Source organism: Notechis scutatus, chromosome Z, assembly GCF_049901735.1.
Source record: "Notechis scutatus isolate UNSWTSFEM ecotype Mainland chromosome Z, rNotScu1.2, whole genome shotgun sequence".
Lineage (NCBI taxonomy): Eukaryota > Metazoa > Chordata > Lepidosauria > Squamata > Elapidae > Notechis > Notechis scutatus.
Genome location: NC_142025.1, coordinates 108,543,356 through 108,567,880, shown reverse-complemented (window position 1 = coordinate 108,567,880; position 24,525 = coordinate 108,543,356). Strand labels below are relative to the sequence as shown.

Below are 24,525 nucleotides of genomic sequence, written 5' to 3'. Positions count from 1 at the left end.
TGGAGGTGGAATCATGGCAACATAAAACTTGTTTTCCTGTCAGGGTAGAATAATGAAGAAGTATGAAATAAGCTTTGATTCCAGTAGACTGTGTGTACGTATCATGTTGCTTTTTTGAAGCAATATAGAAGTTGTTAGCCATTGCTTTCTTCCAGGAGGGAGTTTCTTTTCTGTATGTTATTTGTTTTGTTGACATACCAGTCCAACCTATCTCCAGGGGTTCTCCCATTCAAACACTAACATGACATTTAGATCCAGGGCTGCTTGACTTTTTAATCAAGGTCTTGCTACCTAGTGGGGCTCCTCTTAGAGAGAAAAGAAAAACTTCAAATTAAGTGATGTAGCAAAAACTTGTCCAAAAGACTGTAGCTTGAAGACTTTCAGATGGTCACTGAGAGTGTAGATGCGGATGATGACAAAAACCCTGGGGAACTTTGAATGGGCTGGCTTGGACATATCAGAAACAATCAGATGTGATTTTGCTCACAGAGTTCTTTCTGCTACTCCAATATTATTATCTGACTTCTGGTTATATTTTTTAATATGTGTTCAAAGTTTACATGATATTTTTGTTTTCCCTTGGTAAATATGTTTCTCCTCAAAGTTGTGGATATTGTATTTGGAGGATATACCACTTTGCTTACTTCTTTTGTCCCATCAGAACTTCGACTAGTAGATGGATCCACTCGTTGTGCAGGAAGGGTTGAGGTGTACCACAACAAGCAATGGGGGACTGTGTGTGGTGCGGACTGGGATTTAAATGATGCCAACGTGGTGTGCAGAGAACTGGAATGTGGAACTGCCCTAAAGGCCACTGGAGGAGCACAGTTTGGCCAAGGATCTGGAACAATTTGGCTAGACAGAGTAAACTGCACAGGGAAAGAAGCTTTTCTGAATGAATGCCACAAAAGGCCTTGGGGAGAGCATAGCTGTGACCACAGCAATGATGCAAGTGTGGAATGCTCAGGTCAGTTATATTGTAACCAGTAATTCAGATCAAGATCAGACTCCTGGTTTAGCTGCCAGTTGTTCAGCCATGGCACAGTTTCTGGATAAAACTGACATGGCTTGGTTCAGCTGAGGGTAAAGAATGATTTCTTGAAATAAGTTAGAAATATTTGGCAGACATGCAGGCAGATTATAGCAGCATTTAAAGTTGTGTCAATCGTCCTAAAAGTAGCTAAATGGTTTCTCATCAGATTCCTCTGGAAAGAAAGAAAGAAAGAAAGAAAGAAAAGAAAGAAAGAAAGAAAGAAAGAAAGAAAGAAAGAAAGAAAGAAAGAAAGAAAGAAAGAAAGAAAGAAAGAAAGAAAGAAAGAAAGAAAGAAAGAAAGAGGGAGGGAGAGAGGCAGGGAGGTAGGGAAGAAAGAAAGAAAGGAGGGAGGAACCCAAACTGGTATGTGAACAAGCAATTATCTAACAACCACCTGCCATTTAAAGTCAACAATCACTACATAACACATAATCAAAGATTGCTTGAGCTGTTTAGTCTTGGTAAAAAAACAGTAAGAAATGTTATAATCAGCAGCAACATGGGAGGAGAAGTTAGAAGTTGTTACAACAACAAAGATGGCAGTTGCAACAATACTGTACAACTTTTGTCCTCTGTGCATGTCAACACACATACTAACTACCAAATGAGCAGTCTTGGATTGGGATGTCATGGATGCCCTCAGTGGTGGAATTCAAATAATTTAACAACCGGTTCTCTGCCCTAATGATTTCTTTCAACAACCAATTCACCAAACTGTTCAGAAAGTTAACAACCGGTTCTCCCAAAGTGGTGCAAACTGGCTGAATCCCATCATTGGATGCCCTCTTCTCTCTCCTTCGACAATCTCCTGACTCCACACCATAGATGCCACTAATTATAAGCTTGGAAATTGTTTAAAAACACATGGTTTGAAGCATCCCTTTAAGCCATGGCTTGTTTCAAGACCATACCCAGACAAAAGAAAACAATCTTGCAGATCAGGAAAGTAGTATTTTGTTTGGCCAGTTTCTAGTTCCTTCCTTTTTAGCAGTTTTGTTGTTCTTGTGTCCTTGTCCTTTAGGTTTCATTAAAATATCGAGTGGGGCATAAAACTGATCAGGAATAAATCAGGAAATGATAAACAAATTGCATATTTCTGATGACCCAGCATGTTAAGCAACAGTTGAAGTCAACAATGACAGATCATGAGTTACTATGTTAGAATAAATCATGGTTTAATTCCTGACCATTCACAAATCACAATTAAACAAGATATTATGGCTCAGTGTGACACATGAAGTCAGATATAGGTCCAGACTCCTGTGTCGATTCTACCTAGTTTTCATTCAGGCTCTTGTGAAAAGTAGGAAAATAACAGTGACTCTAACCATTTCAGATCCCAATGAAGTCAGACTGGTGAATGGCACAAGTCGTTGCTCTGGTAGAGTTGAAGTGCTGCACAACCAACAGTGGGGAACAGTCTGTGATGATGGCTGGGAGCTCACCAATGCGCAAGTTGTGTGCAGGGAATTGGGTTGTGGAATAGCTTTATCAGCCCCACGAGGAGCAAAATTTGGAAAAGGAAATGATCCCATTTGGCTGGATGATGTCAAATGTAAAGGAACAGAAGCTGCTCTCCATGACTGTCGTCTAAAAAGTTGGGGAGAACACAACTGCAACCATGGAGAGGATGCTGGTGCTGTATGTTCAGGTGTGTACTTAGGAGGGGTAATGAGTTTGGAGATTGACCCAAATAATAAGTCAGCCTTGTTTTGTTTTCTTTTTTGCTCTGCATCTACTACTCATTTAGATTTTGGCTGCCTACATACAATTGCCCTATATATGGCTCTTGGTATGTCATCCAATAGTCAAATGTAGCTGTTGAGTTGAAGAAGCTTTAAGTGCCTATTCAATTAGTATTTGTTCCTTCTCATCTTCTGTTGCTTCTATTTCTTATATATTGAGATTAAAAAGTTGTTTCCTCAGTAAGGATGAATTTATTCATCTCAAGTAAGTAATTTGTTTCTTAAAAATGCTCTTCTATAAATGTCAGGAACCAAGATTTCTGGAAACAAAAAAGGTCAAGAACTTCTCCTTATGGAGAAAAACAAAAATTAGATGTGAAGAAGAAGAAGAAGAAGAAGAAGAAGAAGAAGAAGAAGAAGAAGAAGAAGAAGAAGAAGAAGAAGAAGAAGAAGAAGAAGAAGAAGAAGAAGAAGAAGAAGAAGAAGAAGAAGAAGAAGAAGAAGAAGAAGAAGAAGAAGAAGAAGAGGAGGAGGAGGAGGAGGAGGAGGAGGAGGAGGAGGAGGAGGAGGAGGAGGAGGAGGAGGAGGAGGAGGAGGAGGAGGAGGAGGAGGAGGAGGAGGAGGGGAGGAGGAGGAAGAAGAAACACCATGCTTCTTAGCAAGAAGCTGATTTTTCTTAGATTCCTCCCCTTCGGGTTAAACAGCTCAGCAGTTAGATATTCAAAAACCTTGCCCACAATTTATTTTATGATGTTGTGGTTTTTCAACCTTTTATTTCTCATCAGAACTCCGACTGGTAAACGGCTCAGGCCACTGTTCAGGAAGAGTGGAGATCTTCCATGACCAGCAGTGGGGGACTGTGTGTGATGACCGGTGGGACATCAAGCATGCTGAGGTGATCTGCAGGGAAATGGGCTGTGGTGTTGCTTTGAGAGCCCGAAGAAAGGCATATTTTGGACAGGGAACAGGGCCAATTTGGCTAGATGATGTGAACTGCCAAGGAACAGAAAACTTCCTCAGTCAATGTACAGCAAGCACTTGGGGAACAAATAACTGCCACCATGGAGAAGATGCTGGGGTGGAGTGTGCAGGTTAGTTTTAGCTGATTTGGGATTTATATTTTATTTATTCCAATTGTTTTGGGCATATTTATTATGGCTGAATGTTGCAATATAAATTCTAATCTTCATAAATCTATAATGAAATGACATTTATAATATGGAGGAAACATAAAATACAAATCTTTTGAAATAATATTTTTGCTAATCTACAAGATTTTCCTCTAACCTCCAAGAAGATAGTTCCAAGAAAGACAAGCAATTCTCACACATTTTAAATAAACTCATGGCTGAGCATCAACTTGCTATCAGAGAGGGTGAAGAGAGCTTCATTCTGATGTTTAGTAAATCAGACTGGAGTCTTACGGTTACAGATTTTCATATCACACAAAGATAAGGGTATTTTTAAAAAAAGTAGTTTGTTAAATGACACAGAGTTCTTATAGTTCACATAATATGTACCAGGGGTGTCAAACTTGCATCATCACGGCGGCATCACGTGATCTATCGGGACTTTTTCCCCCTTCGCTAAACTGGACAGGAGTGGGGCCAACACATGACGCATCCAGCCTGTGGGTGGCGAGTTTGACACCCCTGATATATACACATGATCAATCATTTGCAAGTTATGGTGACCGACTTCACACATTGCATTAAGTTGAAAACTAATAAGCTATATTATGACCCACCATAAGGAGCATATTATCTACATCAGACCATATCAGCTCCTGACATTCTAGATACTAAAGAATGGAAACACAGAATAAAATGCAAAAAAAACCAAAAAACACCTCATCTAACCAGTGGTGAGATTCACAATTTTTTACTACCGGTTGTGTGGGCTTGGTGGGTGTGGCAGGGGCAGGATACTGTAAAATCTCCAGTCAGAGGTGATATTTGCTAGTTCTCTGAACTATTCAAAATTTCCGCTACCGGTTCGCCAGAACTGGTCAGAACCTGCTGAATACCACCTCTGCATCTGACTACTGATCAGGCAGGAGAGCCAGGTTTTGCTTTCTTCCAACTCCATAGTACAGAACACATGGTTCTCTTGGTTAGGTGTTTATTTATTTGAAAGCAGAACCATTTCTGTCATAAGCAATGGAAAGAACAAAGAAGATTCACACTCCCTGTCATTTCTATCCCCCACCCTGAAAAATGCAACATGAATTAAGTAGGAACAACTAGAAGCAAATGCAGCTTAGGGTTGTGCTCCTTGGGAATAGTTGATGGTGTAGGAAAGCTAAATTTGTAAAGATTGGTTTCCACTAGTCGTGAAGTGTAGAACAAAAAAGCTTTCAGATGGATCTTCATAGTGGTGTATTTACTGGAAAAGAGGAAGGTAGGCAGAAAGTCCTTCTTTAGCAAATATAGTCTTTCCACAAAATATCATAAAGACAAAGGGAGAGAAATATTATTCAAAATGATGAAACTTTTCCAGAGGTTGCTTTCTTTCTTGCAACTAGAGTTCCACCAGAAAACTAAACTTTCGAGCAGTTCCTGAAATGACTGGAGAAAACATTAGACTGAGAATGATTAAATTTTTGGCTAAATTAATTGGTTGGAAAGAAGAGAAACAGACAAAATCCAATATGGCAACATGGTAAAAACAGACATTAGCCTCATTAAAAAGTCCTTTTATAATTTCTACTACAATGTTTACAAGAAACAGGAACTGGACATGCAAAAATTAGATTATTATTTATAAAGGCAACACTTCATTAAACTCTCACAAGCTCAGTGGCAATTTATAAACAAACCAGCAACTGTCTTTGAAATATCAGAAGTTATTAAAAAACAAATAAAAACAGGCAAAGACCAGGCCCAGATAGTCTCACAAATTAATACTATAAATGTTTTGAGGACTAACTCCTACAAACATAATGAATAGTATATTATAGGGAGCAATGGTGCCTCAAACTTAGAAAGAAAGTAACATTGCACTGTTAGCAAAGAAGAGTCAAGATGTCTTGAGGATGAAAAATTATAGATCAATTTCATTACTCAATAATGATTATAAACTTTTTACTGCAATACTGACATAATGATTGAGGAAGGTTTTACAGTCTTATATTCACAAAGATCAACCTGGCTTTTTGTCAAAAAGACAACTTTTCTGCTCAGCTTTTCCTTCTATTAAACTGAGAAAAAATATTGATCTATCTATTTATCTTGCAATCTATCTATCGCCTTACAAGCTCCCAGCAAAGAAAAGAAAGGAGGAATGAGGATAATCTTCAGTAATGTTCTTCCAGTGGCTAGCAACCAAAAAACAATATCATTGTTCTTCATAGTTAATAATAACAAAGTCACATTTAATTTAATGATAGATAATAATAACTAAATTACAAAGAAAGGAGAAGTAACAGTGGGTTGTTACCATAAACCCAAAGCCTAACAGTCAGAAACAATGAAAATCTGATGCTGAAAAACAAGAACAATAGAGTTGGAAGGGGCTTTGGAGGTCTTCTAGTCCAACCCCCTGCTCAAGCAGAAAACTCTATACCATTTCAGACAAATGTCCAATCTCTTTTTAAAGACTTCTAGTGTGGGCCCATCCACAACTGGAGGCAAGTTGTTCCACTGATTAATTGTTTTAACTGTCAGGAAATTTCTCCTTAGTTCTAAGTTGCTTCTCTCCTTGATCAGTTTCCACCCATTGCTCTTGTATGGCTTTCAGGTGCTTTGGAGAATAGCTTGACTCCCTCTTCTTTGTGGCAGCCCCTGAGATATTGGAACACGTCTATCATGTCATTCCTAGAACTTTTCTTCACTAGACTACCCATGCCCAGTTCCTCTAACTATTCTTTATAAGAAGCTCCAGTCCCATAATCATCTTTGTTGCTCTTCTCTGCACTCTTTTTTTACAACGTGGCCACATCATGGCAACAATTTTTTTTATTCTCAGTTATTAGGAAACCCTTATTTCTCCCTCTTTGTAAAAACAAAAGAATGAGAGGACAAATAAGGCAAATAAGAGAGGACAAATAAAGCACCCCCTTATGGCACCCCCTTGGAACACTGCTATCATGCCATTCCTAGCCCTTCTTTTCATTAAAAACAAACAAGAATTATGCTGAACATAATTCAGTTCATTCTAAAGATGAACATGATCCAGTTTATTCTAAAGATGATTAGAAAATATAATTAGATTATTTTCTAATTAGATTAGAAAAAAATAATCTAAAGCAATCAGGATATATTTGGAGAGATAATTACTAGGTTAAAAAAGAATAAGCACCTCCAGATACAATTGCTGATTTTTTTTTATAATGAGAGTTTCTACCATGTATGCTTACAGGTAAGCAACATTTGAAAAATGAAATTTTGTCAGAATAAGTTGTGCTTATCTCAGTCTATAGCAGACTTCCTCGACATGTTCCCTTGCCAAAAACTTTTTTAGTGGATATAAGGATTGTTAGAATTTTGGGACAACGTGATCAAAGGTTATAAAAGTTGTTTGTGGGGAATTTCTTCAATGTCAATGGTCTTCTGATAATATCTTCTACCTTTTCAGACCCAGTGGAGCTCAAACTAGTCAATGGTTCACACCGGTGTACCGGGAGAGTAGAAGTATTTCATCTCCAGCAGTATGGGACTGTTTGTGATGACAACTGGGACTTGAATGAAGCTGTTGTAGTGTGTCGATACCTTGATTGTGGATCAGCCATTTCTGCCCCTCGTTCAGCTCGGTTTGGTCGAGGAAATGATGCTATCTGGTTGGATGATGTTGAATGTATAGGAAGTGAAACTTCCCTTACTTCTTGCAAGGCCAAGCCTTGGGGAACTAATGACTGTAACCATGGGGAAGATGCTGGTGTTGTATGTTCAGGTAACTGGTTTTGAATATGCATTCTATACTAAGAGAAAGAAACACAAGGACAGATAATCAGACTGATGTTCAATCTTCAACAATTCCTGATCTTCAGAGAAGTTATTGGTTAGAATTACTTTGTAAATTGTTCTTCACCAAAATCTTCAGAATAAAGCCAAGCAGGAGTAATAGAGCATTACACTGATGTTCTACATATAGATTTCACAAGGGCATCTGTTTCTCTACTGTGTGAAATAGAATATTGACTACATTGGTATTTGATCTTATCCAGTCCTGTCTCTTCTTATATTTTGCCAGGCAATAATGATTTCTTCCACAGGAAAAGGAGATCATTTTATTTACTTATAAAATTTATTGGCCACCCATCTAACCTCAGGGTAACTCTAACTTCTAGAAAGAGTGGTATGTAAAAACAATACTGATGTATCTCCATAATCTGAAGCAAAGTGTATGCTTACAAAACAAATCATCTCTCTCAATTGTTCTGATCTTGCTGGTTTTTCTGAAGAGCATTGTAGGTCCAGCTCAGTTTGAAACATGCTTTTTGTCTCTCATGAAAAGTTTTATTCACATCTTGATCTTTTAAAACACATTTTCTAGGAGACTAATCCATTTATCTCTTTGATTGTTTTTTTCAGAGAATCTCAGACTGGTCAATGGCACAAATCGCTGCAGTGGAAGAGTAGAGATTCGAACATCCGGGAGTGATGAGTGGGGGACAGTCTGTGACCGGACTTGGGACTTAAAAGAGGTAGACGTTGTGTGCAGGCAATTGGGCTGTGGAAGCGCTGGATCGGCTCCAAAAGGAGCTCATTTTGGGCGTGGATCAGGCCGCATCTGGATGGATGATGTCAATTGTGAAGGCACAGAAAATACCCTTCAAGAATGCAGAGCAAATACCCAGGGGACAAATAACTGTGTTCATAGTCAGGATGCAAGTGCTATTTGTTCAGGTAATTCATGATAGCAAAGTTGTGATTTGTGATCATTTTTGCATTAGTGACTAAATCTTCATAACACATAGCTTTATTAAACATATTAAAAGGGGGTAAACTAATAGCAGTGGAGATTGGTATGAAATGGCAAATAGGATCTTCCAGATATACAGTAAGTGTTATAAGCATCTAAATTGTGGCATTGTTTTAGAAATATTATTTGGGGCATACTTCAGAAAAAGTTCTGGCTTTCATTGTTGTCAACCATTCAGTCATGTCTGACCCTTAGCTAGTCTATGGATTAGCATTCTCCATTCTCCTCTGTCTCACGCTATCTCCCTCAGATCCACTATGACCATCCTTTATAGTGTAATCCTTTATAGTGTCCAGCCAGCAGAAACTGGGATCTCCCCATCTCCTTTTTTGGCTGATCACTCCTAGTATGATTGACGTTTCAGGTGAGTCAGCTCACATGACGTAGCCAAAGTATCACGTGAAACAAATATCACTTGAAGCCTCTGTTTGGTGATTTTGCTTCTAATGATATTTTTGGCAAGGTTTAGTCTTGGACTTCATTTGATATTTTTGCAGCCCATTGTCTATTGTGTTTTGAGGACAATAATGTTCACATCTTGACAGAGAGGAAAATTCTTTCCTCAATAGAGGTGGAGGCCTCAGATACAACCTGTTCCCCCTTTTCATGCTGCTCTTTCATCAGTTCTCAGGAGGATTAAAACCACTTCAAAGGTTCATGGGGAAGTTACACTTAAGGAATCACCTAGGGTAAAGTGTTTAGGAGTTGGAACACTTACACCCCAACGACTCTATCTAGTCACCTAATGAGTCTATCTGGATAAGGGAAGTAATGAAACCTCCCTAGAGGACATATATGAGGTCCCCCTAACCAATTTGCTCAGACTGAAGAAATTACTTGGATAAGTGGTTAAACATTTCAAACCAATAAGAAAAGAACTCTAGTTGCCATGACTCAACTTCCAGACAATTGTACCTGATTCTATCTTAAGGAACACTACTAAATTTTATTATTTTCTTTAGCAATCCAGCTTATCACTTTTCAACTCAGGTCAGCATGGCATTGATCTCACAAGACTTGGTATTTTTTAAAAAATTCTTAAGCATGCTAAGTCCTACATAAGTCCTACAGATGTATAATATGCCTATGCTATACGAATTCCAAGAAAACACAATACATTTACTATCAAATTTTCTATTTGGAAGAAGTAGTATTTTGAGATTGCAAATTGGGGTGGAACCTAGGTTGGACACTCTTAATTCATAAGAGATACAAAGTTTGCATACTATAAAGAAAGAATAATCATTGTCAGCAACTGTGTTTAACATCTTCCTTTAAGACTTCCTGATGTCAGTTTAATCCTTTACTGAGCTTTCCGATGCAAAGATATTGGTAACAAACTGACCCCAGACTTTAGTTGCCTCAATTAATGGAAACTGTTTTGCCATATTAGCTCAGCTGTGTTTCTTGGCAAATTTGAGCTTTTCTTGCTCTATATCTTCCTTGCATTCATTTCTAACAGACAGGATGAGCCTACAATTTCCTTTTTTTCTCAAAGGTCCTAATGTTCTAGTAAGTTGCTAGATAGAGGCAATGATGGAAATAGAGTGAAGGCAAGTAAGCTAGACTCCTTAGAGCCTAGATACAAGAAGTCTCCATCACTTTCCCTTGCCCCACACCTTCATCAAATCTTTGCTCAGGGAAAGAGTTCTACATCTGGGGCACAAAAATGTGGATAATTATTATGTGAAAGCAAAAAAATAAGATATGTCTTCACTGCCATTTCTTGTGATTACCTGGAATGCTGGGCCTCAATAGGAACATTGTCAAATGAGTGGGAAGGAAGGGAGGGAGGGAGGGAGGAAGGAAGGAAGGAATATTGTTGCTCCCAGTTCTTTCTCTCTTGCTATTCCTGTTATTTATTTTATTTGGTTTGTCAATTGCTTACAAGATAACAGGTATAAGTAAAAACATAGTTATGAATACATGGATACATATAAGAAAAATAAAAGAAACAATAGGACAGGGACAGTATGCTGTTGCCCCAGTTTTTGCTGCTGGTGAAAGACCCTGAATGCTTCCCTGGCATCTGCTAAGGCCTGGTTTCTCTCTCTTTTGATTCTCCTCCACCACTAATTTCCAGCTCATGCAGAATGAGGGTAAAGAGAATTGCAAACATCTGGGTAATTATTACATGATAATGAAGAGATGCTGCTGTCTAGTGGCTTTCCAGATTTTTTTCAGTGTGGGAATAGCATGCCTAAAAGATTTTGAGGCAATTGAGTAGGGAGGGGTCTTCTAAGAAGAGAAGTCATGAGTCTATTCTGAATAAGAGGAGATTCTTTCTAAACTTTGTACTTGCACTGTCACGTGCTTGGGATAAGGGGAGGTAATCAGGAAGGTTTTCTGAGGAGAGGGCAGAAAGCTCTATCTGGGTGGATTGAAAGCCTTAACACACTGTTTAATTTGTATGAAATCTGTTTATTCTGTAGACACTTTCACCCTCAATGTGGCGAAGATAAGATTGGAAGATGGTCCAAACTCTTGTGCAGGTCGGGTTGAAGTCTACCACCAACAGCAATGGGGAACTGTGTGTGATGATGGATGGGGCCTTTCAGATGTAGCTGTGGTGTGCAAGCAGTTAAAGTGTGGTATTCCTTTGGAATCCCTGTCTGGGGCCCACTTTGGAAGAGGTTCTGGCCCTATTTTTCTGGATGACGTGAACTGCACTGGGACAGAAATGTCAATCAAAGATTGCCGAGGACGTTCCGTAGGAGAGCATGATTGTGATCATGCAGAAGATGCTGGTGCAATTTGCTCAGGTAACTTACAGATGGAGGAATGCTTGTAGTTTAAAGTTTAATATTGTTGGTGTGTGCAACTTCAGTTTGGAATAAAGGAAGTCCCCCAAATCCTTTAAATGTTCCAGAGTTGTATTTACCCTGAAATGCACAGTTGAAAATATGGAGAATGGAAAGCAATATGGAAGGCAGATGAACTAGAGCAAAACAACATACACATCTTTGTTTCCTATAGCTTTTCAGTTTGTTATTGCATATCCTTCTTCAATAAAGGCAATAGTTCCTCTGCATTAATATGCCTGTCCAGAAATTTAAATCAATTTAAATGTAACTACAGATTTTCCATTATGTACAAAAGTCTGTGCAGTTATAAATTTCCCCACAACGATATAAATGGAGCACTCTGAGCTTCAAAGCAAATCTGATATGCCCCCCCCCCCCAATCCCTTAGCCCTCACTTAAAGACTTAGTAAGTATGTGCAAAAAAGCAAACCTACTAAAGCAATTTATTTTACTCCTTTTGATCAGTGGGCTAGACATAGCCTAACAGATCTCCTCCCCTTTAAACTAGTTTGCAAAAAAAAAAAAAAAAAAGTCACACCAAACTGTGCTTTGGGTTTTGGTCTGTTTTAACAAACCATAGTTTCCAAATTTAGCAGGGAATTGTGGTTACTTTAAAGTGGAAATGAAATTTCCTGAGTTTTTTCTTTTGGTGTGAACCAAGCATAAATCAAGGATCTATACTTTCCCATTAAATACATTAGAATGGATGCACAGCCTTGCCCAAAGTGACATCTTGATGCCTTAGCTGCAACTTTCTAAATTTACCACGAAATTGTAATTATGTGATTAAAAGACCTAATTAAATAAATGGCGGCTAATTGTGTGAATGATTACTCCCTAGTTATCCTGTAGTTCAAGTTAATTAAATGCAATTTAATGAGATTTGTTCTATTTGGAATTTGTTCCAAGACAAATTCTTTGTGTGTCCAATCACACTTGGCCATTAAATAATTCTATTCTATCTATTCTATCCCCACCCAATTATTTGCCAAAAAAAAAAAAGTTTTGCACTAATGTTCTGTAGTATTATATAAAGGTCTCTTCCTGTCCCCAATTTGTCAGTTTCACTTAATAAATTGCTTTAGACATAGTGCAAATAAACAAAAAACAAAACCCCCAGTAAACTATTTTACTAACATCTTCCAACTTGAATTTTAAATGAACTTTAAGAAAGTGTATATGCTGCCTGATGTGCTTTGTTGCTTGATTAAATGTTTTCAGTATTAATTTCCAATTTGTAATTGAATAATGAATTAGGTGAATTTATATGAAAGCGTTTCTTACAAAACTGTGCCAATCATAGTCTTTTGCACCATATGCTCAAATTAGAAAGCACCCCATTTTGGTTGGCAAGGTACTGCAGGAGGCCATCCAGGCTGAAAATAGGGCATGGGGGGGGTGCGTGAGGCCCCCCCGCCATGTCCAGCTTTGGCCATCAGGTTTCTGTAGGAGATATCTGTCCTGTCTCCCCCCACCCCACCAACCGACCTATGGAGAAGAACTACAATGCTGATCTGGCCCTCAAAGAAATCCAGTTTGACACCCTGGACTAGAAGATCTCCAAGGTCCCTCCCAATTCTATTATTCTCTTAAATTCTCTTAGAATGCTAGAGAGGAAAACAAATATTTCAAAAATCTTAATTGTGGCTGAAATGAGCACTGGGACACACCATATCAGTTTGGAAGATCAAGTTGTGTGAATGACTCTCTTTTGTTTTCTAGGTCCCCTGGATATACGATTAGCAAATGGCCCCAATGCCTGTACTGGACGAGTAGAGTTGAACTATAATGGCTCCTGGCTCTCGATTGGGGATTCGGGTTGGAGTCTTAATGAAGCCACAGTGATATGTCGACAATTGGGCTGTGGTTCAGCATTGTCTGTGCCCAAGGGCAATGAATATGGCATGGGTATTGGCCCAGCGTTTCTGGATAATGTGAAATGTAAAGGAACAGAATCATCCCTTGCTGAGTGCCAAGCCGCAACCACAGGTGCCAAGAAGTGCATCTGTGGCTTGTATGCAGGAGCTGTATGTGAAAGACAGCCAGGTATACATCCTGTCCAAATTTTAGGAATTATGATCAGGAAGGGAACAATACTGCAGTTCTCTTACTCTTGACTTTTCTTCTTGCCCACTTTCCAGGCTCAAGTACAACTACTGCAGTCATTTTGATTCTGCTAGCTATTGTTTTACTCATTGGGGGTTTATTGTTTTACCTATGGAAAAAGGGAGTGAAATTATCTGCACTGAATCCTTTCAACCAGAGACGAGGTAAGAAGTTAACAACAGTTTTTCAATATTTGACCACTTGGCAGGGTATCCCAGATTTTATTTGCTTATGTACAAGGTTCACTATTTGCTGAATAGCTGACAAAGTCTTCTCCTATAGATGTTATATTAGCTAGTGATCAGTAGAAGGCACTATATCTTTTGTCCTTATTGGACATTTTCTGGTGTAGGCATCCTCCATATTAGATGTTCTTTATTCAACCCTTTAATGAGATTTGAACCCAAATCCTTGGAGAATACTTATGCCTGAAGAGTCCCAATACGGATGAATCTGATCACAGAGTGCCTCCTGTTAGTCACTGGCTAATTTAACATCTGAAGCTACCATATTTTTCGGACTATAAGATGCTCCGAAGTATAAGACACACCTAGCTTTTGGGGAGGAAAACAAGAAAAAAATAATCTGCCTCTGCCTCCCAGCAATTTGCCTCCTTGCAGCAAACAGCAAAAGTGTGGTCAGCTTCAGCACATCAGCTGTTTCGGCCCATTCCAGGAGGCAGGGATTGGAATGGGCCAAAAATGGGACACATGGAGACTAAAAACAGAATGAAGAGGCTGAAAATGGGGTGCAGGGAGATGGCAATAGGCTATAGCGGGAGGCCAATCCAAATGACAATCAGCTGCTTGTACTAATCAGGCTGTGCTGAGGCTGACCAGGCTGTTTGCTGTTTGCTGCAAGGAGGCAAATTGCTGGGAGGCAGAGGCCAAGGGGGGGGGGGCAGTGGGTGGGCGGGACTTCAGCAACATTTGCTGTATAAGACGCACAGACATTTCCACCCACTTTGTGGGGAGAGTGCGTCTTATACACTGAAAATATGGTATATAAGCCCTGTTCCATGGTCTTTAAGGGAAGATAGTCTGAAGGCATATAGCATGAGGCTCAGACCAATAACAATCACAAAATTCTCTAATATGAAAATGTAAGAGGAAAAAATGGAAGATGACATCTGTTTCTGACATGCTCCAATATGTCTGAACTTGATTCTAAATGAAAAAAATATACAAATACACCTAGATATACAGCCCTAATTGAGCCAATTACAATAATTAAGTCTGATGGTCATTAAGCAGGTCACCATGTGACCACACCCAATTTTACAACCTTTTTTGCAGCGGCCGTAAAGCAAGTGCCACAGTTATTAATGGTCTGGTCATTTTTTTTAAAAAAGCACACGTTATTTGCTGTAAGGTATTTTTTTGCTGGAAACTGGAAATAAACACCAGTTTCCTACAGAAAGATTGTAAATCATGGTCACATGACCAGGGGATGCTTCAAATAGTTCAGTATTAAAATGTATGAAGAAACAAGTAGAAGAAAAGAGGATCCAATCGAAATAGAAGCTGTGTGTAACACTTTTCTTTGTTCTTGCAGAGCCATTCATGGAAAACATCAGTGTTGGGTCAAATATGGTTAACGGCCTTCGAGAAATGTATAGTCGAGGAAGAGAACAAATCACCTCTGAAGGGGACCCTGAAGGGGATACCATCTGCCTTGTGAAAGCCTCATCTGATCCTTCAGCAAGCAGTACTGACTGACAGACTGGGAAGGGACAAAAACTTAAGTGCTAGATAAACAGAAGCAAACTATCAGAAATTGGTCATCCTGTGATCCATTTACAGGATGGCATAACCATGTCACCAGTTCTCATGTTGTTAGCATGAATGTTTAGAAACTTGACTCTTTTGCTGGTATCCCTTGGATTGATCATACACTATCCTCACTATTCCAGAAATTGAAGTAATTAGGCAAGGATTGAAGACAACATAGATGTACTTAGAAATATACATGATGCTAGTGTTCTTACAAGATGGGGCTTTGGGAAATTGCTTTCAAACTCCTTGTTTTCATTATTGTTCGTTGTATGTAACATTTGATTTAATATCCTCGTTAGAACCACCACAGACCACACTTGCTGCATATTAAAAAGGTAGATCCAGAAGTTATACTTCCAATCCCTAATAAAATAATAAAAAGCCAACGTACAAACAGGATGAAGTACCTCAGTGTAAAAAATATTAGACAGTACAGATTTTGTACAAGGTGTAGACAAATCCTATATCACACATTTAGATCAACTTTCCTACAAATCCAGATCGAAATATAAGCAGAGTTGAACTAACTGACCTTTAAGGTTTAGACAATCCCTGAAGCATATTAGGATAAACAAATCAACCTGAATAGGGTCCATCTTGGTGTCAGGGATGTGCAAAACTTATTTACTTTCCACCAAAATTTTCTTTGTATTATTTTAATGCTAGACAAGGCACATTTGATGTTTACAACTTTCTTAAAATCTTAAAATCACTTGGGTATATTTTTTCTAAATTATAAATAGCATTTTTTTATATCCAACTCCTCCAAATATATCAGTTATCTTAGTAGTAGAATTTAGCTAACCTTATTTGATATCACAAAACTAAGGGTAATATCAATTGGATGAAAAACTACTAGGAAATTTCAGTGATGTAGGCTAATTCTTGAAGACAGCAATAAGAAACCATTTCAGTATTACTATTAAAAAAACCCAAGCATGGACATATCCATGTTGTCATCAGAAGCCAATTTCATCTTCAAGGAAATTGTATTTTTGTTCCCTCAAAATGGGCATTTCTGAATTTATTTTTTCCAAATATTCTCCTTTTTGTGCATTTTTGGAGGGATGAGACAGAGAAAAGCAAATGCTTTCAAGCTGCACCAGGGGCCATTTTTTACAAATAATAACATTTATATCCCTTAAAATCTGTACATAATTTCTTTTCCATCCCATGTATGTCTATCTAAAACTTCACTCCCATTTATAATTTTCCCTACTTTAATCTTTGGTCTAATGGGGGAAATGGTTTAGCTGCTTATGGTAATCTAGATGAATTTTACATTTAAAGCTAAACTACATAGATATTTGTTATGTAACTTCATTCTGAGCATTTCTACTAGGAGCAATCTGTATAACCAAAATTTCTTGTTGTATAAAAAATACACTATTGGGGGAAATTAATAAACATTAATAAACCAAAGAAAAAGGGAGAGTGTCCATCAATAAGCTGCGATATCCTAGTTAAGAAGGTGTGTGAAGAGAAAATTTTCAATCCACAAGCATGGGACGCAGGTTTGAAGGGAAGAGGGGACCATGTTCCTTCTATCTATTTAAAGAATACAACCATAAAACCAGGAATTTTAATTTGAAATTCACTAACTTGTAATTAATTATTTTTTATAATATTAAAAAAACTATAATTAAGATGTAATGTAACTGATGAAATCCCTTCAACAATCCAAAAGTTTGTCTCAAAAAATAAAGGTGTACAACTGGTGGACCCTAAAATTTGACTGTGGGCCTGTCCAAAAATGCAACTGAATTACTCTTTAATGTACTAAAAAGTAATGCACCCTTCCAGTCAAGCTAAATGTAGTTCTCTAACTCCATCTTTTTCACTTAATCTGTTCCCACTTCTTTCACCTTAGTCTTTCCATTGAATGTTATATATTCTAGCTGCTTTTAAATAATTAGATATTTAAAGTTAATTGTTGAGGAGATGGGCTTTTTTTCTTTTTCTGAAGATTGCCTTTCAGGAAATCTACTGAGACTTAGCAAAAACGGATTCAAGACAAAAGATTTTAGAACAGAAATACAAGGTATCTGTGATATTATACTACTATAGTTCTTCCTTGAGTTAGTAAGAGGAGTGGGGTTGGATAATGAAACAGGATAATGTCTTTTTCTTCAGCAGAATTGTCTTAGGATTTTGGCATAATTATTAGCCTTTCTTTGCTCTTTCTACAGGAGCAAGAGCAGGAAATGTCTGAAACACAGGCATTTAGATGTTGAAATTCTTCAAACAATACTGATTGACTATCACTGATTGACCATCTTTCCCTGCCAGAAGATCATTATATACTAAGTAAAGCTCCATAGCCCATTTGATCCAGAATCCAAAGTCTAGGCGAGCAATGTGGATTGTCATAAACTGGGGCATTCCCTTTTCCTCTCTCTGATGCCATTTTTCTCTCTTCCTTTCAGTTGCCTTCCTCTTTCTGGCTTTTCACTCCCTGAATCTCTTGCTTACTTTTTCTTCCTGATTGATAATTGCTGGGGGAGTCTTGTTGTTTTGTTTTGGGCCACTTTGTGACCTGAAAGGCTTTTAAAATTCATCTAAACTGAGGGGTGCATAGCAGAGTGCAAAAGTCAAGATGGCAACTTTGATAGCACAAAGCCCCACTCTTGTTCTTCTTGCATTGCTATGGCTTCTATGTTCATTCAAGGGCTATGTTCATTTAAGACACCACAGAAATGTAGATTCTAAACATCAAATAACTTTAAAACATTTGGGTTTCATTTGCTTCAAAAATATCCAAAAAAGGTGAGGGTGATGCTGATTACTATGTTCATTTCAGAGAGTGCATTTTGAAACATTTCAGAGAATGTATTTCAAAACACCCCCAAAAAATAAGATTACCAATTACCTAGGATCAATACAGAAAAGTTCAACAACATGGTTCACTGAAAATCCTTTAGGGCTGTTAATTATTATCTTTATAGTTAGCGAACACACTTGCTAAAAATAGATTAGAGGCATCCATGAAATTTCCTGTACGTTTGTGACTTGGTAGCATCTGTATCATGTTGGTTTGTTTCCTTTGGTGACCATAATCAAAACTACAGATAAAAGCTTCCATCCCATCCTAATGCCGACTGGTTCTAAAATGGCTTACGAAAATTCTGTCTGGGTTGAGTAGCTTGCATTTAAGGCCAGTTGTAGTTTGAATTTATTCTTATACCTGTATCTTGTAAGCGATTGACAAATCAAATAAATACTAAAAATACTAAAGGCGGCCTTGACCTCCCATTTCCACACTCTTCACTAGAGTATTCCCCTGATGCTCTGTCTTCCAAAATTTGCATGTCAGACATTAGTTACCCCTTCATTGAGGCTTACTGATATGTAAGGGCATGAAATTAATTCCTAACAAAGATATTACTTCTCCTTTGTTGCCGCTGGAGTTCTCAGGATTGTGACAAATAGGCATAAATATTACTGTCTGCTGTTCTCTCTTGCCTTCTTTCAGCCTTAGCAGGAAACTCCCTGTTCAGGTCTTTGGGCCAGCTTCCTGAAAATGGTTTGGATTTCCTTAGGGTATGTGGCTAAGAATTTCTGTAAGATCTGTTTATATCTTTAGTTCTTAGTCTCTTGGTAGGAAAAGTGTATGGTATATTTCCATATTACCAGTCTTCCTTGCAGGGCAGTGGTCTTCCACTGTCAAAAGTCAAAGATAATAAAAAAAGTTTCTTCCAACATATAAATAACAAGAAAAAAATCAAGGAAACAGTCGGTCCATTAAAGAGAGAAGACAGCAAGGAAGTAACAGGCAATAGAGAGAAAACAGAACTGCTTAACTCATTCTTTGCATCGGTCTTCACACAAAAAGAAACTATAGCTCAACCCATCAAAAAAATAACTGTAAAAGACAGACCAGAAATAAAAGTTATAATAAGCAAAAATATAGTAAGAGAACACCTGTCTGATCTTGATGAACACAAATCACCAGGGCTTGATGGATTACATCCCAGAGTTTTAAAGGAGCTGGCAGAGGTCATCTCAGAACCACTGCACCATATCTTTCAAAAATCCTGGAGCACTGGAGAACTACTAGAGGACTGGAAAAGAGCTGGTATGGTTCCCGTCTTCAAAAAAAGGGGAAAAAACAGACCCAGGAAACTATAGACCAAATCAGCCTAACATCAATACCTGGGAAGATACTGCTGACAAAGATAATAAAAAAACAGATCTGCCAACATCTAGAAACAAGAAAAGTAATAACTAGCAGTCAGCACGGGTTTGTTAAGAACAGATCATGCCAAACCAATCTTATTTCATTCTTCAACAAAGTGACTAAATTAGTAGACCAGCAAAATACTGTGGATGTAATATATTTAGATTTCAGCAAAGCATTTGACAAAGTAGACCACAACCTACTTCTTAGTAAGCTAGAAAAACGTGGAATAGATAGCACCACCACTAGATGGTACTCAACAAGTAGTCCTTAATGGGTCTAAGTCTACATGGAGGGAAGTAAGCAGTGGAGTGCCACAAGGTTCCGTCTTAGGCCCAGTACTCTTCAATATCTTCATTAACGATTTAGATGAGGGAATCGAAGGGGAACTTACCAAATTTGCAGATGATGCTAAGCTGATAGGAATAGCTTACACCCAAGAAGGTAGGCTTAAGATCCAGATGGATCTTGACAGAGTAGAACACTGGGCCATATCTAACAAAATGAAATTCAATGTAGAGAAAAGTAAAGTCCTACACTTAGGCAAGAAAAACCAAAAGTACACATATAGACTGGGTGAAACCAGGCTCAATAGCAGTAACTGTGAGAGGGATCTTGGAGTCTGAGTGGACAACCAGCTAAATATGAGCCAGTAGTATGCAGCAGCAGCCAAAAAAGCTAATGCAATCCTAAATTGTATTAACAGAGGGATACAATCAAGATCAAGTGAGGTACTACTACCACTCTATAAAGCCTTAGTAAGACCACACCTAGAGTACTGCATCCAGTTCTGTTCACCACGTTACAAAAAAGATGTTGAGACTCTAGAAAAAGTACTGAGAAGAGCAACCAGGATGATTAGGGGACTGGAGACTAAAACATATGAAGAACGGTTACAGGAACTGGGCTTGGCTAGTCTAGTAAAGAGAAGGACCAGGGGAGACATGATAGAGGTCTTCCAATGTTTGAGGGGCTGCCACAGAGAGGAAGGCGTCAAGCTATTTTCTAAAGCTCCTGTAGACCAGACAAGGAATAATGGATGGAAACTGAACAAGGAGAGATTTAACCTGGAAATAAGGAGAAATTTTCTGACAGTAAAAACAATCAACCAATGGAACAGCTTGCCCCCGGAAGTTGTGGGAGCGCCATCACTTGAGACTTTCAAGAAGAAATTGGACTGCCATCTGTCAGAAATGGTGTAGGGTCACCCGCTTGGGCAGGGGGTTGGACTAGATGACCTACAAGGTCCCTTCCAACTCTGATTATCTGTTATGTGTTATCTGTTTATCTGTTATCTGTTATCTTCCCTCAGACATAATTTCTATCTCTTGACCACAAGTATCCACAGGGCTCTTTAGATTCTCTGTCATTGTTCTGTCACTTTGGTCCTTTGTTTGATCAACAGTAGGCATCACTGCTGATGAAGTGATGGTTTCCTCAGAGCATTCCATCTACAGACTGTGGATTTTTCCATAACAATAAAAGAGATTGCATTGTCTTGAGAAACCCCTGAAACTTTTCCCCCAGGAAATGTAAGATACACCACAGCATATAAGAATGCAAAATCTACAAGGTGGTGGGTGTAGCATCACAATCCAAACCTTGTCCCTTTTGAACATGTATGTGTTGATGTATTACAAAAGAGGCAGGATTTACATCTGATGCTCTATCCTATATCTAGCCAATTTTCACAAACATATTAATACATGTGGAGAAAGCCACTTTCTTCTGTGTGACAGTAACTCTACATGTGGAATAAAATAAGCCAGAAAGCAAGTGGCAATTCTGAAGTTTACATTAGTTTAAGAATTTATAGACTGTCCTGTTAGCTTCAATGATGGACATTACTTGGCCCTATTTGGAAACCAACTTGGCACAATTTAGAAAAGTGTCTTGCGGCTTCCTGACTAGTTCAATCTGGGAGTTCCTTCAGTGGACCATCTCCCAGCAGATCAGGACTGTGAGATTAAGAAGTCATCCCAGTTATATTTAAGTACTATTTTCAATTGAATATACATGAGTAGAAGAAAGTCTCAGAACTTGGTGGCCTTTTGAGGCATATGAGACACCAAATATAGCTCAGCTTCAGAGATCTGTAATCCTTCCAGAAGGAAAATCAAAACACAGAAGAGGAATCCTATAGAGGATTTTGTACAAAGGATTTTGTACAGCTTTAAGCTCAGGGCAGTGGAAAAAGGGGGCTGGCGCCATTGAACCTTGCAATTAAATCATAGCATTTAATTTTAAGGGATTAAACTTCAGCTAAACTTTAGCTATCACTAACTTAGTCTAAATATAATCTGAATACCTTATATATGTTTATGATCCCTTCTTCCTTCATCCAAGGAATTGAAGTCTAACCCATTATCATTATAAGTGATGCTGAGGGCTGATTGGATTGAGACTGAATAGTAGTAGTATTAGATCTCACCAGCTCTTGTCTGTTACTCACATTGTGAATCAAGATCAAGTGAGGTACTAATACCACTCTATTAAAGCCTTAATAAGAACACACTTATAGTACTGCATCCAGTTTTGGTCACCACCGTATAAAAAGATGTTGAGACTCTAGAATAATAGATACAATAGATACAAACTCAAGATAAACTGCACCAAACTTCATTGCATGAAATACGACTTCAGCAACAGAGTGGTCAATGTCTGGAATATTCTACCTGTCTCTGTGGTTTTTTCCCCAAACCCCCAAAACTTTAACCTTAGACTGTCTACTATTGACCTCACCCCTTTCCTAAGAGGTCTGTAGGGGGTGTGCATAAGCGCACCAACCTGCCTACCATCCCTGTCCTATTGTTTCTTTTCATTTTTCTTATATGTATTCATTTCATGTATTCATAACTATGTTTATACTTATACCTGTTATCTTATAATCGCTTGACAAAATAAATAAATAAAATAAAATAGAAAAAGTACAGAGAAGAGCAACCAGGATGATTAGAGGACTGGAGACTAAAACATATGAAGAATGGTTACAGGAATTGGGCATGGCTAGTCTACTAAAGGGAAGGACCAGGGGAGACATGATAGCAGTCTTCCAATATTTGAGGGGCTGCCACAGGGAGGAAGAGGTCAAGCTATTTTCTAAAGCATCTGTAGGCCAGACAAGGAATAATGGATGGAAACTGAACAAGGAGAGATTTAACCTGGAAATAAGGAGAAACTTTCTGACAAACAATTAACCAATTGAAGTTGTGGAAGTGTCATCACTTGAGACTTTCAAGTAGAGAATGGACTGCCATTTGTCAGAAAGGGTGTAGGGTCTCCTGCTTGGACAGCGGGGTTTGACTAGATGACCTACAAGGTCCCTTCCAACTCTGATTATCTGTTAATATGTATTTCAATAGCTTTATAGGCCACCTATACTTAGGAAATAAAAATGAATGGTCATAACCTTATATCTGATTTGCAAGTGCCTTCCCCTAGTACATGAAATGAGGATAGCAAGAAGTATCTTCTAGGCTGGTTAGAGGGAAAGTTAAGTTACATTCTAGTAACTTATTGCTTTTTACCAAGTTATATTCCTCGGGGCAGCCATTTTGTGAATGGCCATGACTCTTCAGCAACCATTTTGTTTATGTTCAAAATTATAACTATGCCCTTCAACTAAAAAAATATGGAGATTATAGCTAGATGTAGATATTCATTTTACCCTGAATTTTTAAATTTGGAAAATTAAATGCAACTTATGTCATGACTCTACATTGAGAATAATTGAAATTGAATAATTATTTATCTCTTATTAAATATGTAAATATTTATGATCTGTTTTCCATTCTACATATTTGAAGGACTAAGGGTGGGGCCAAAACACTCTTATTTTCATTTCCTTCTCAGCCCAATACAATGTAGTAAATAGATAATGCAGTATATTTTTAGCCAGTGTGCAGACCCTAGTTTACCTAATGTCAGCCTCAAGATATCTTCACCCCTCTCTATTCTTTATTTGCTGCTCTCTATTCTTTATTTGCTGTTATGCCATTTTCTCTTTCGGCTGCCATGAAATGGTGGGAGGGGGGAATCTTGGAAGGGAAGAAGGCAGGAGGTGTTTTGCATTCCTTTGCTGGGTTAAGAAGGGGAGGGGGGGATTCTTTTCCTTAACTTTCCATTTCTTCGTTAGCCTCTGTCCTTTTCTGCGCAACTGCGAACTTTTATCAAAATATGTCAAGGTCACTGACAGTAGCCTCATCATCACCTGGAGATGACCACATGATCCTATTCAGAAGTTTTAATTGGAAGAATCATTTGATCCTTTGGAGGGGGGGAACAATTCTATCCTTTTGTATATGTGTTTTGCCCGCCAGTTTCTTAGTTTCGGAATTGATTCTGTTGCTACCACATCATCTTCCAGTAAAAGAATAATTCTGCTCTACACCATGGAGTCTGAGTATTTCTTTCTTGGGATTTAGAGGGAGCACAGTCTGACACCTATTACAAAAGATAAATAATTAAAGAGTAGCAGCAACAGTAATGCAAGTCATAAAAGGGAGAACAAATGTATGTTTTTGTTTACTCAGGATATGTACAAATATCTGTGATTGAAGGTAGCTCTAAAGTGGTAGGATTTTTTTTTAAATATATAGATTACTTTCTTCTTCTATGTAGTGTCTGTCTCTGGATGAATCCAGCATTATCACCTAGAATAATTTCCTCTAATTTGATGTCCTCAACTTCCCAGAATCCCAGCCAAGAAGTCAAATACAAATGCATGAATTCCAACTATATTAGTGAAAGCAGCAAAGTAAAATAACAGCTAGATTGTATTTCTTCTTGATTTTACAAAAATAACATTTTCATTTATTTTGGAAGAATCTTTGTGACTCAGATATGGAAAAGGAGAGTAGATTATTTCCCCAACAGGTCTAGAAAGTTTTTCAGAGCTACCATCTATGTATATATAAACTAGGAAATGGAGGTGCATTTAGAAATATATCTAGGCATTTCTATCACACCAAGAATGATCAGTACAGTGAAACTATGGGTTTCTTAATATAAAGCAAATTAGTAT

At 38.1% G+C, this 24,525-nt stretch overlaps 1 protein-coding gene across 1 annotated transcript in view; it reads left to right on the top strand.

The window, feature by feature from the left end:
- The window catches only part of LOC113423007 (scavenger receptor cysteine-rich domain-containing protein DMBT1-like), a 31,264-nt gene extending 14,511 nt beyond the window's left edge, over positions 1-16,753 (top strand). The window contains exons 5-13 of the mRNA XM_026684211.2: positions 662-967; positions 2,370-2,684; positions 3,504-3,809; positions 7,294-7,608; positions 8,250-8,564; positions 11,073-11,402; positions 13,167-13,490; positions 13,586-13,714; positions 15,105-16,753. Coding sequence (XP_026539996.1) covers positions 662-967; positions 2,370-2,684; positions 3,504-3,809; positions 7,294-7,608; positions 8,250-8,564; positions 11,073-11,402; positions 13,167-13,490; positions 13,586-13,714; positions 15,105-15,268 — 2,504 coding nt within the window. The 3' untranslated portion in view covers positions 15,269-16,753. The remainder of the gene's footprint in view (positions 1-661; positions 968-2,369; positions 2,685-3,503; positions 3,810-7,293; positions 7,609-8,249; positions 8,565-11,072; positions 11,403-13,166; positions 13,491-13,585; positions 13,715-15,104) is intronic.
- Positions 16,754-24,525: the final 7,772 nt, after the last annotated feature.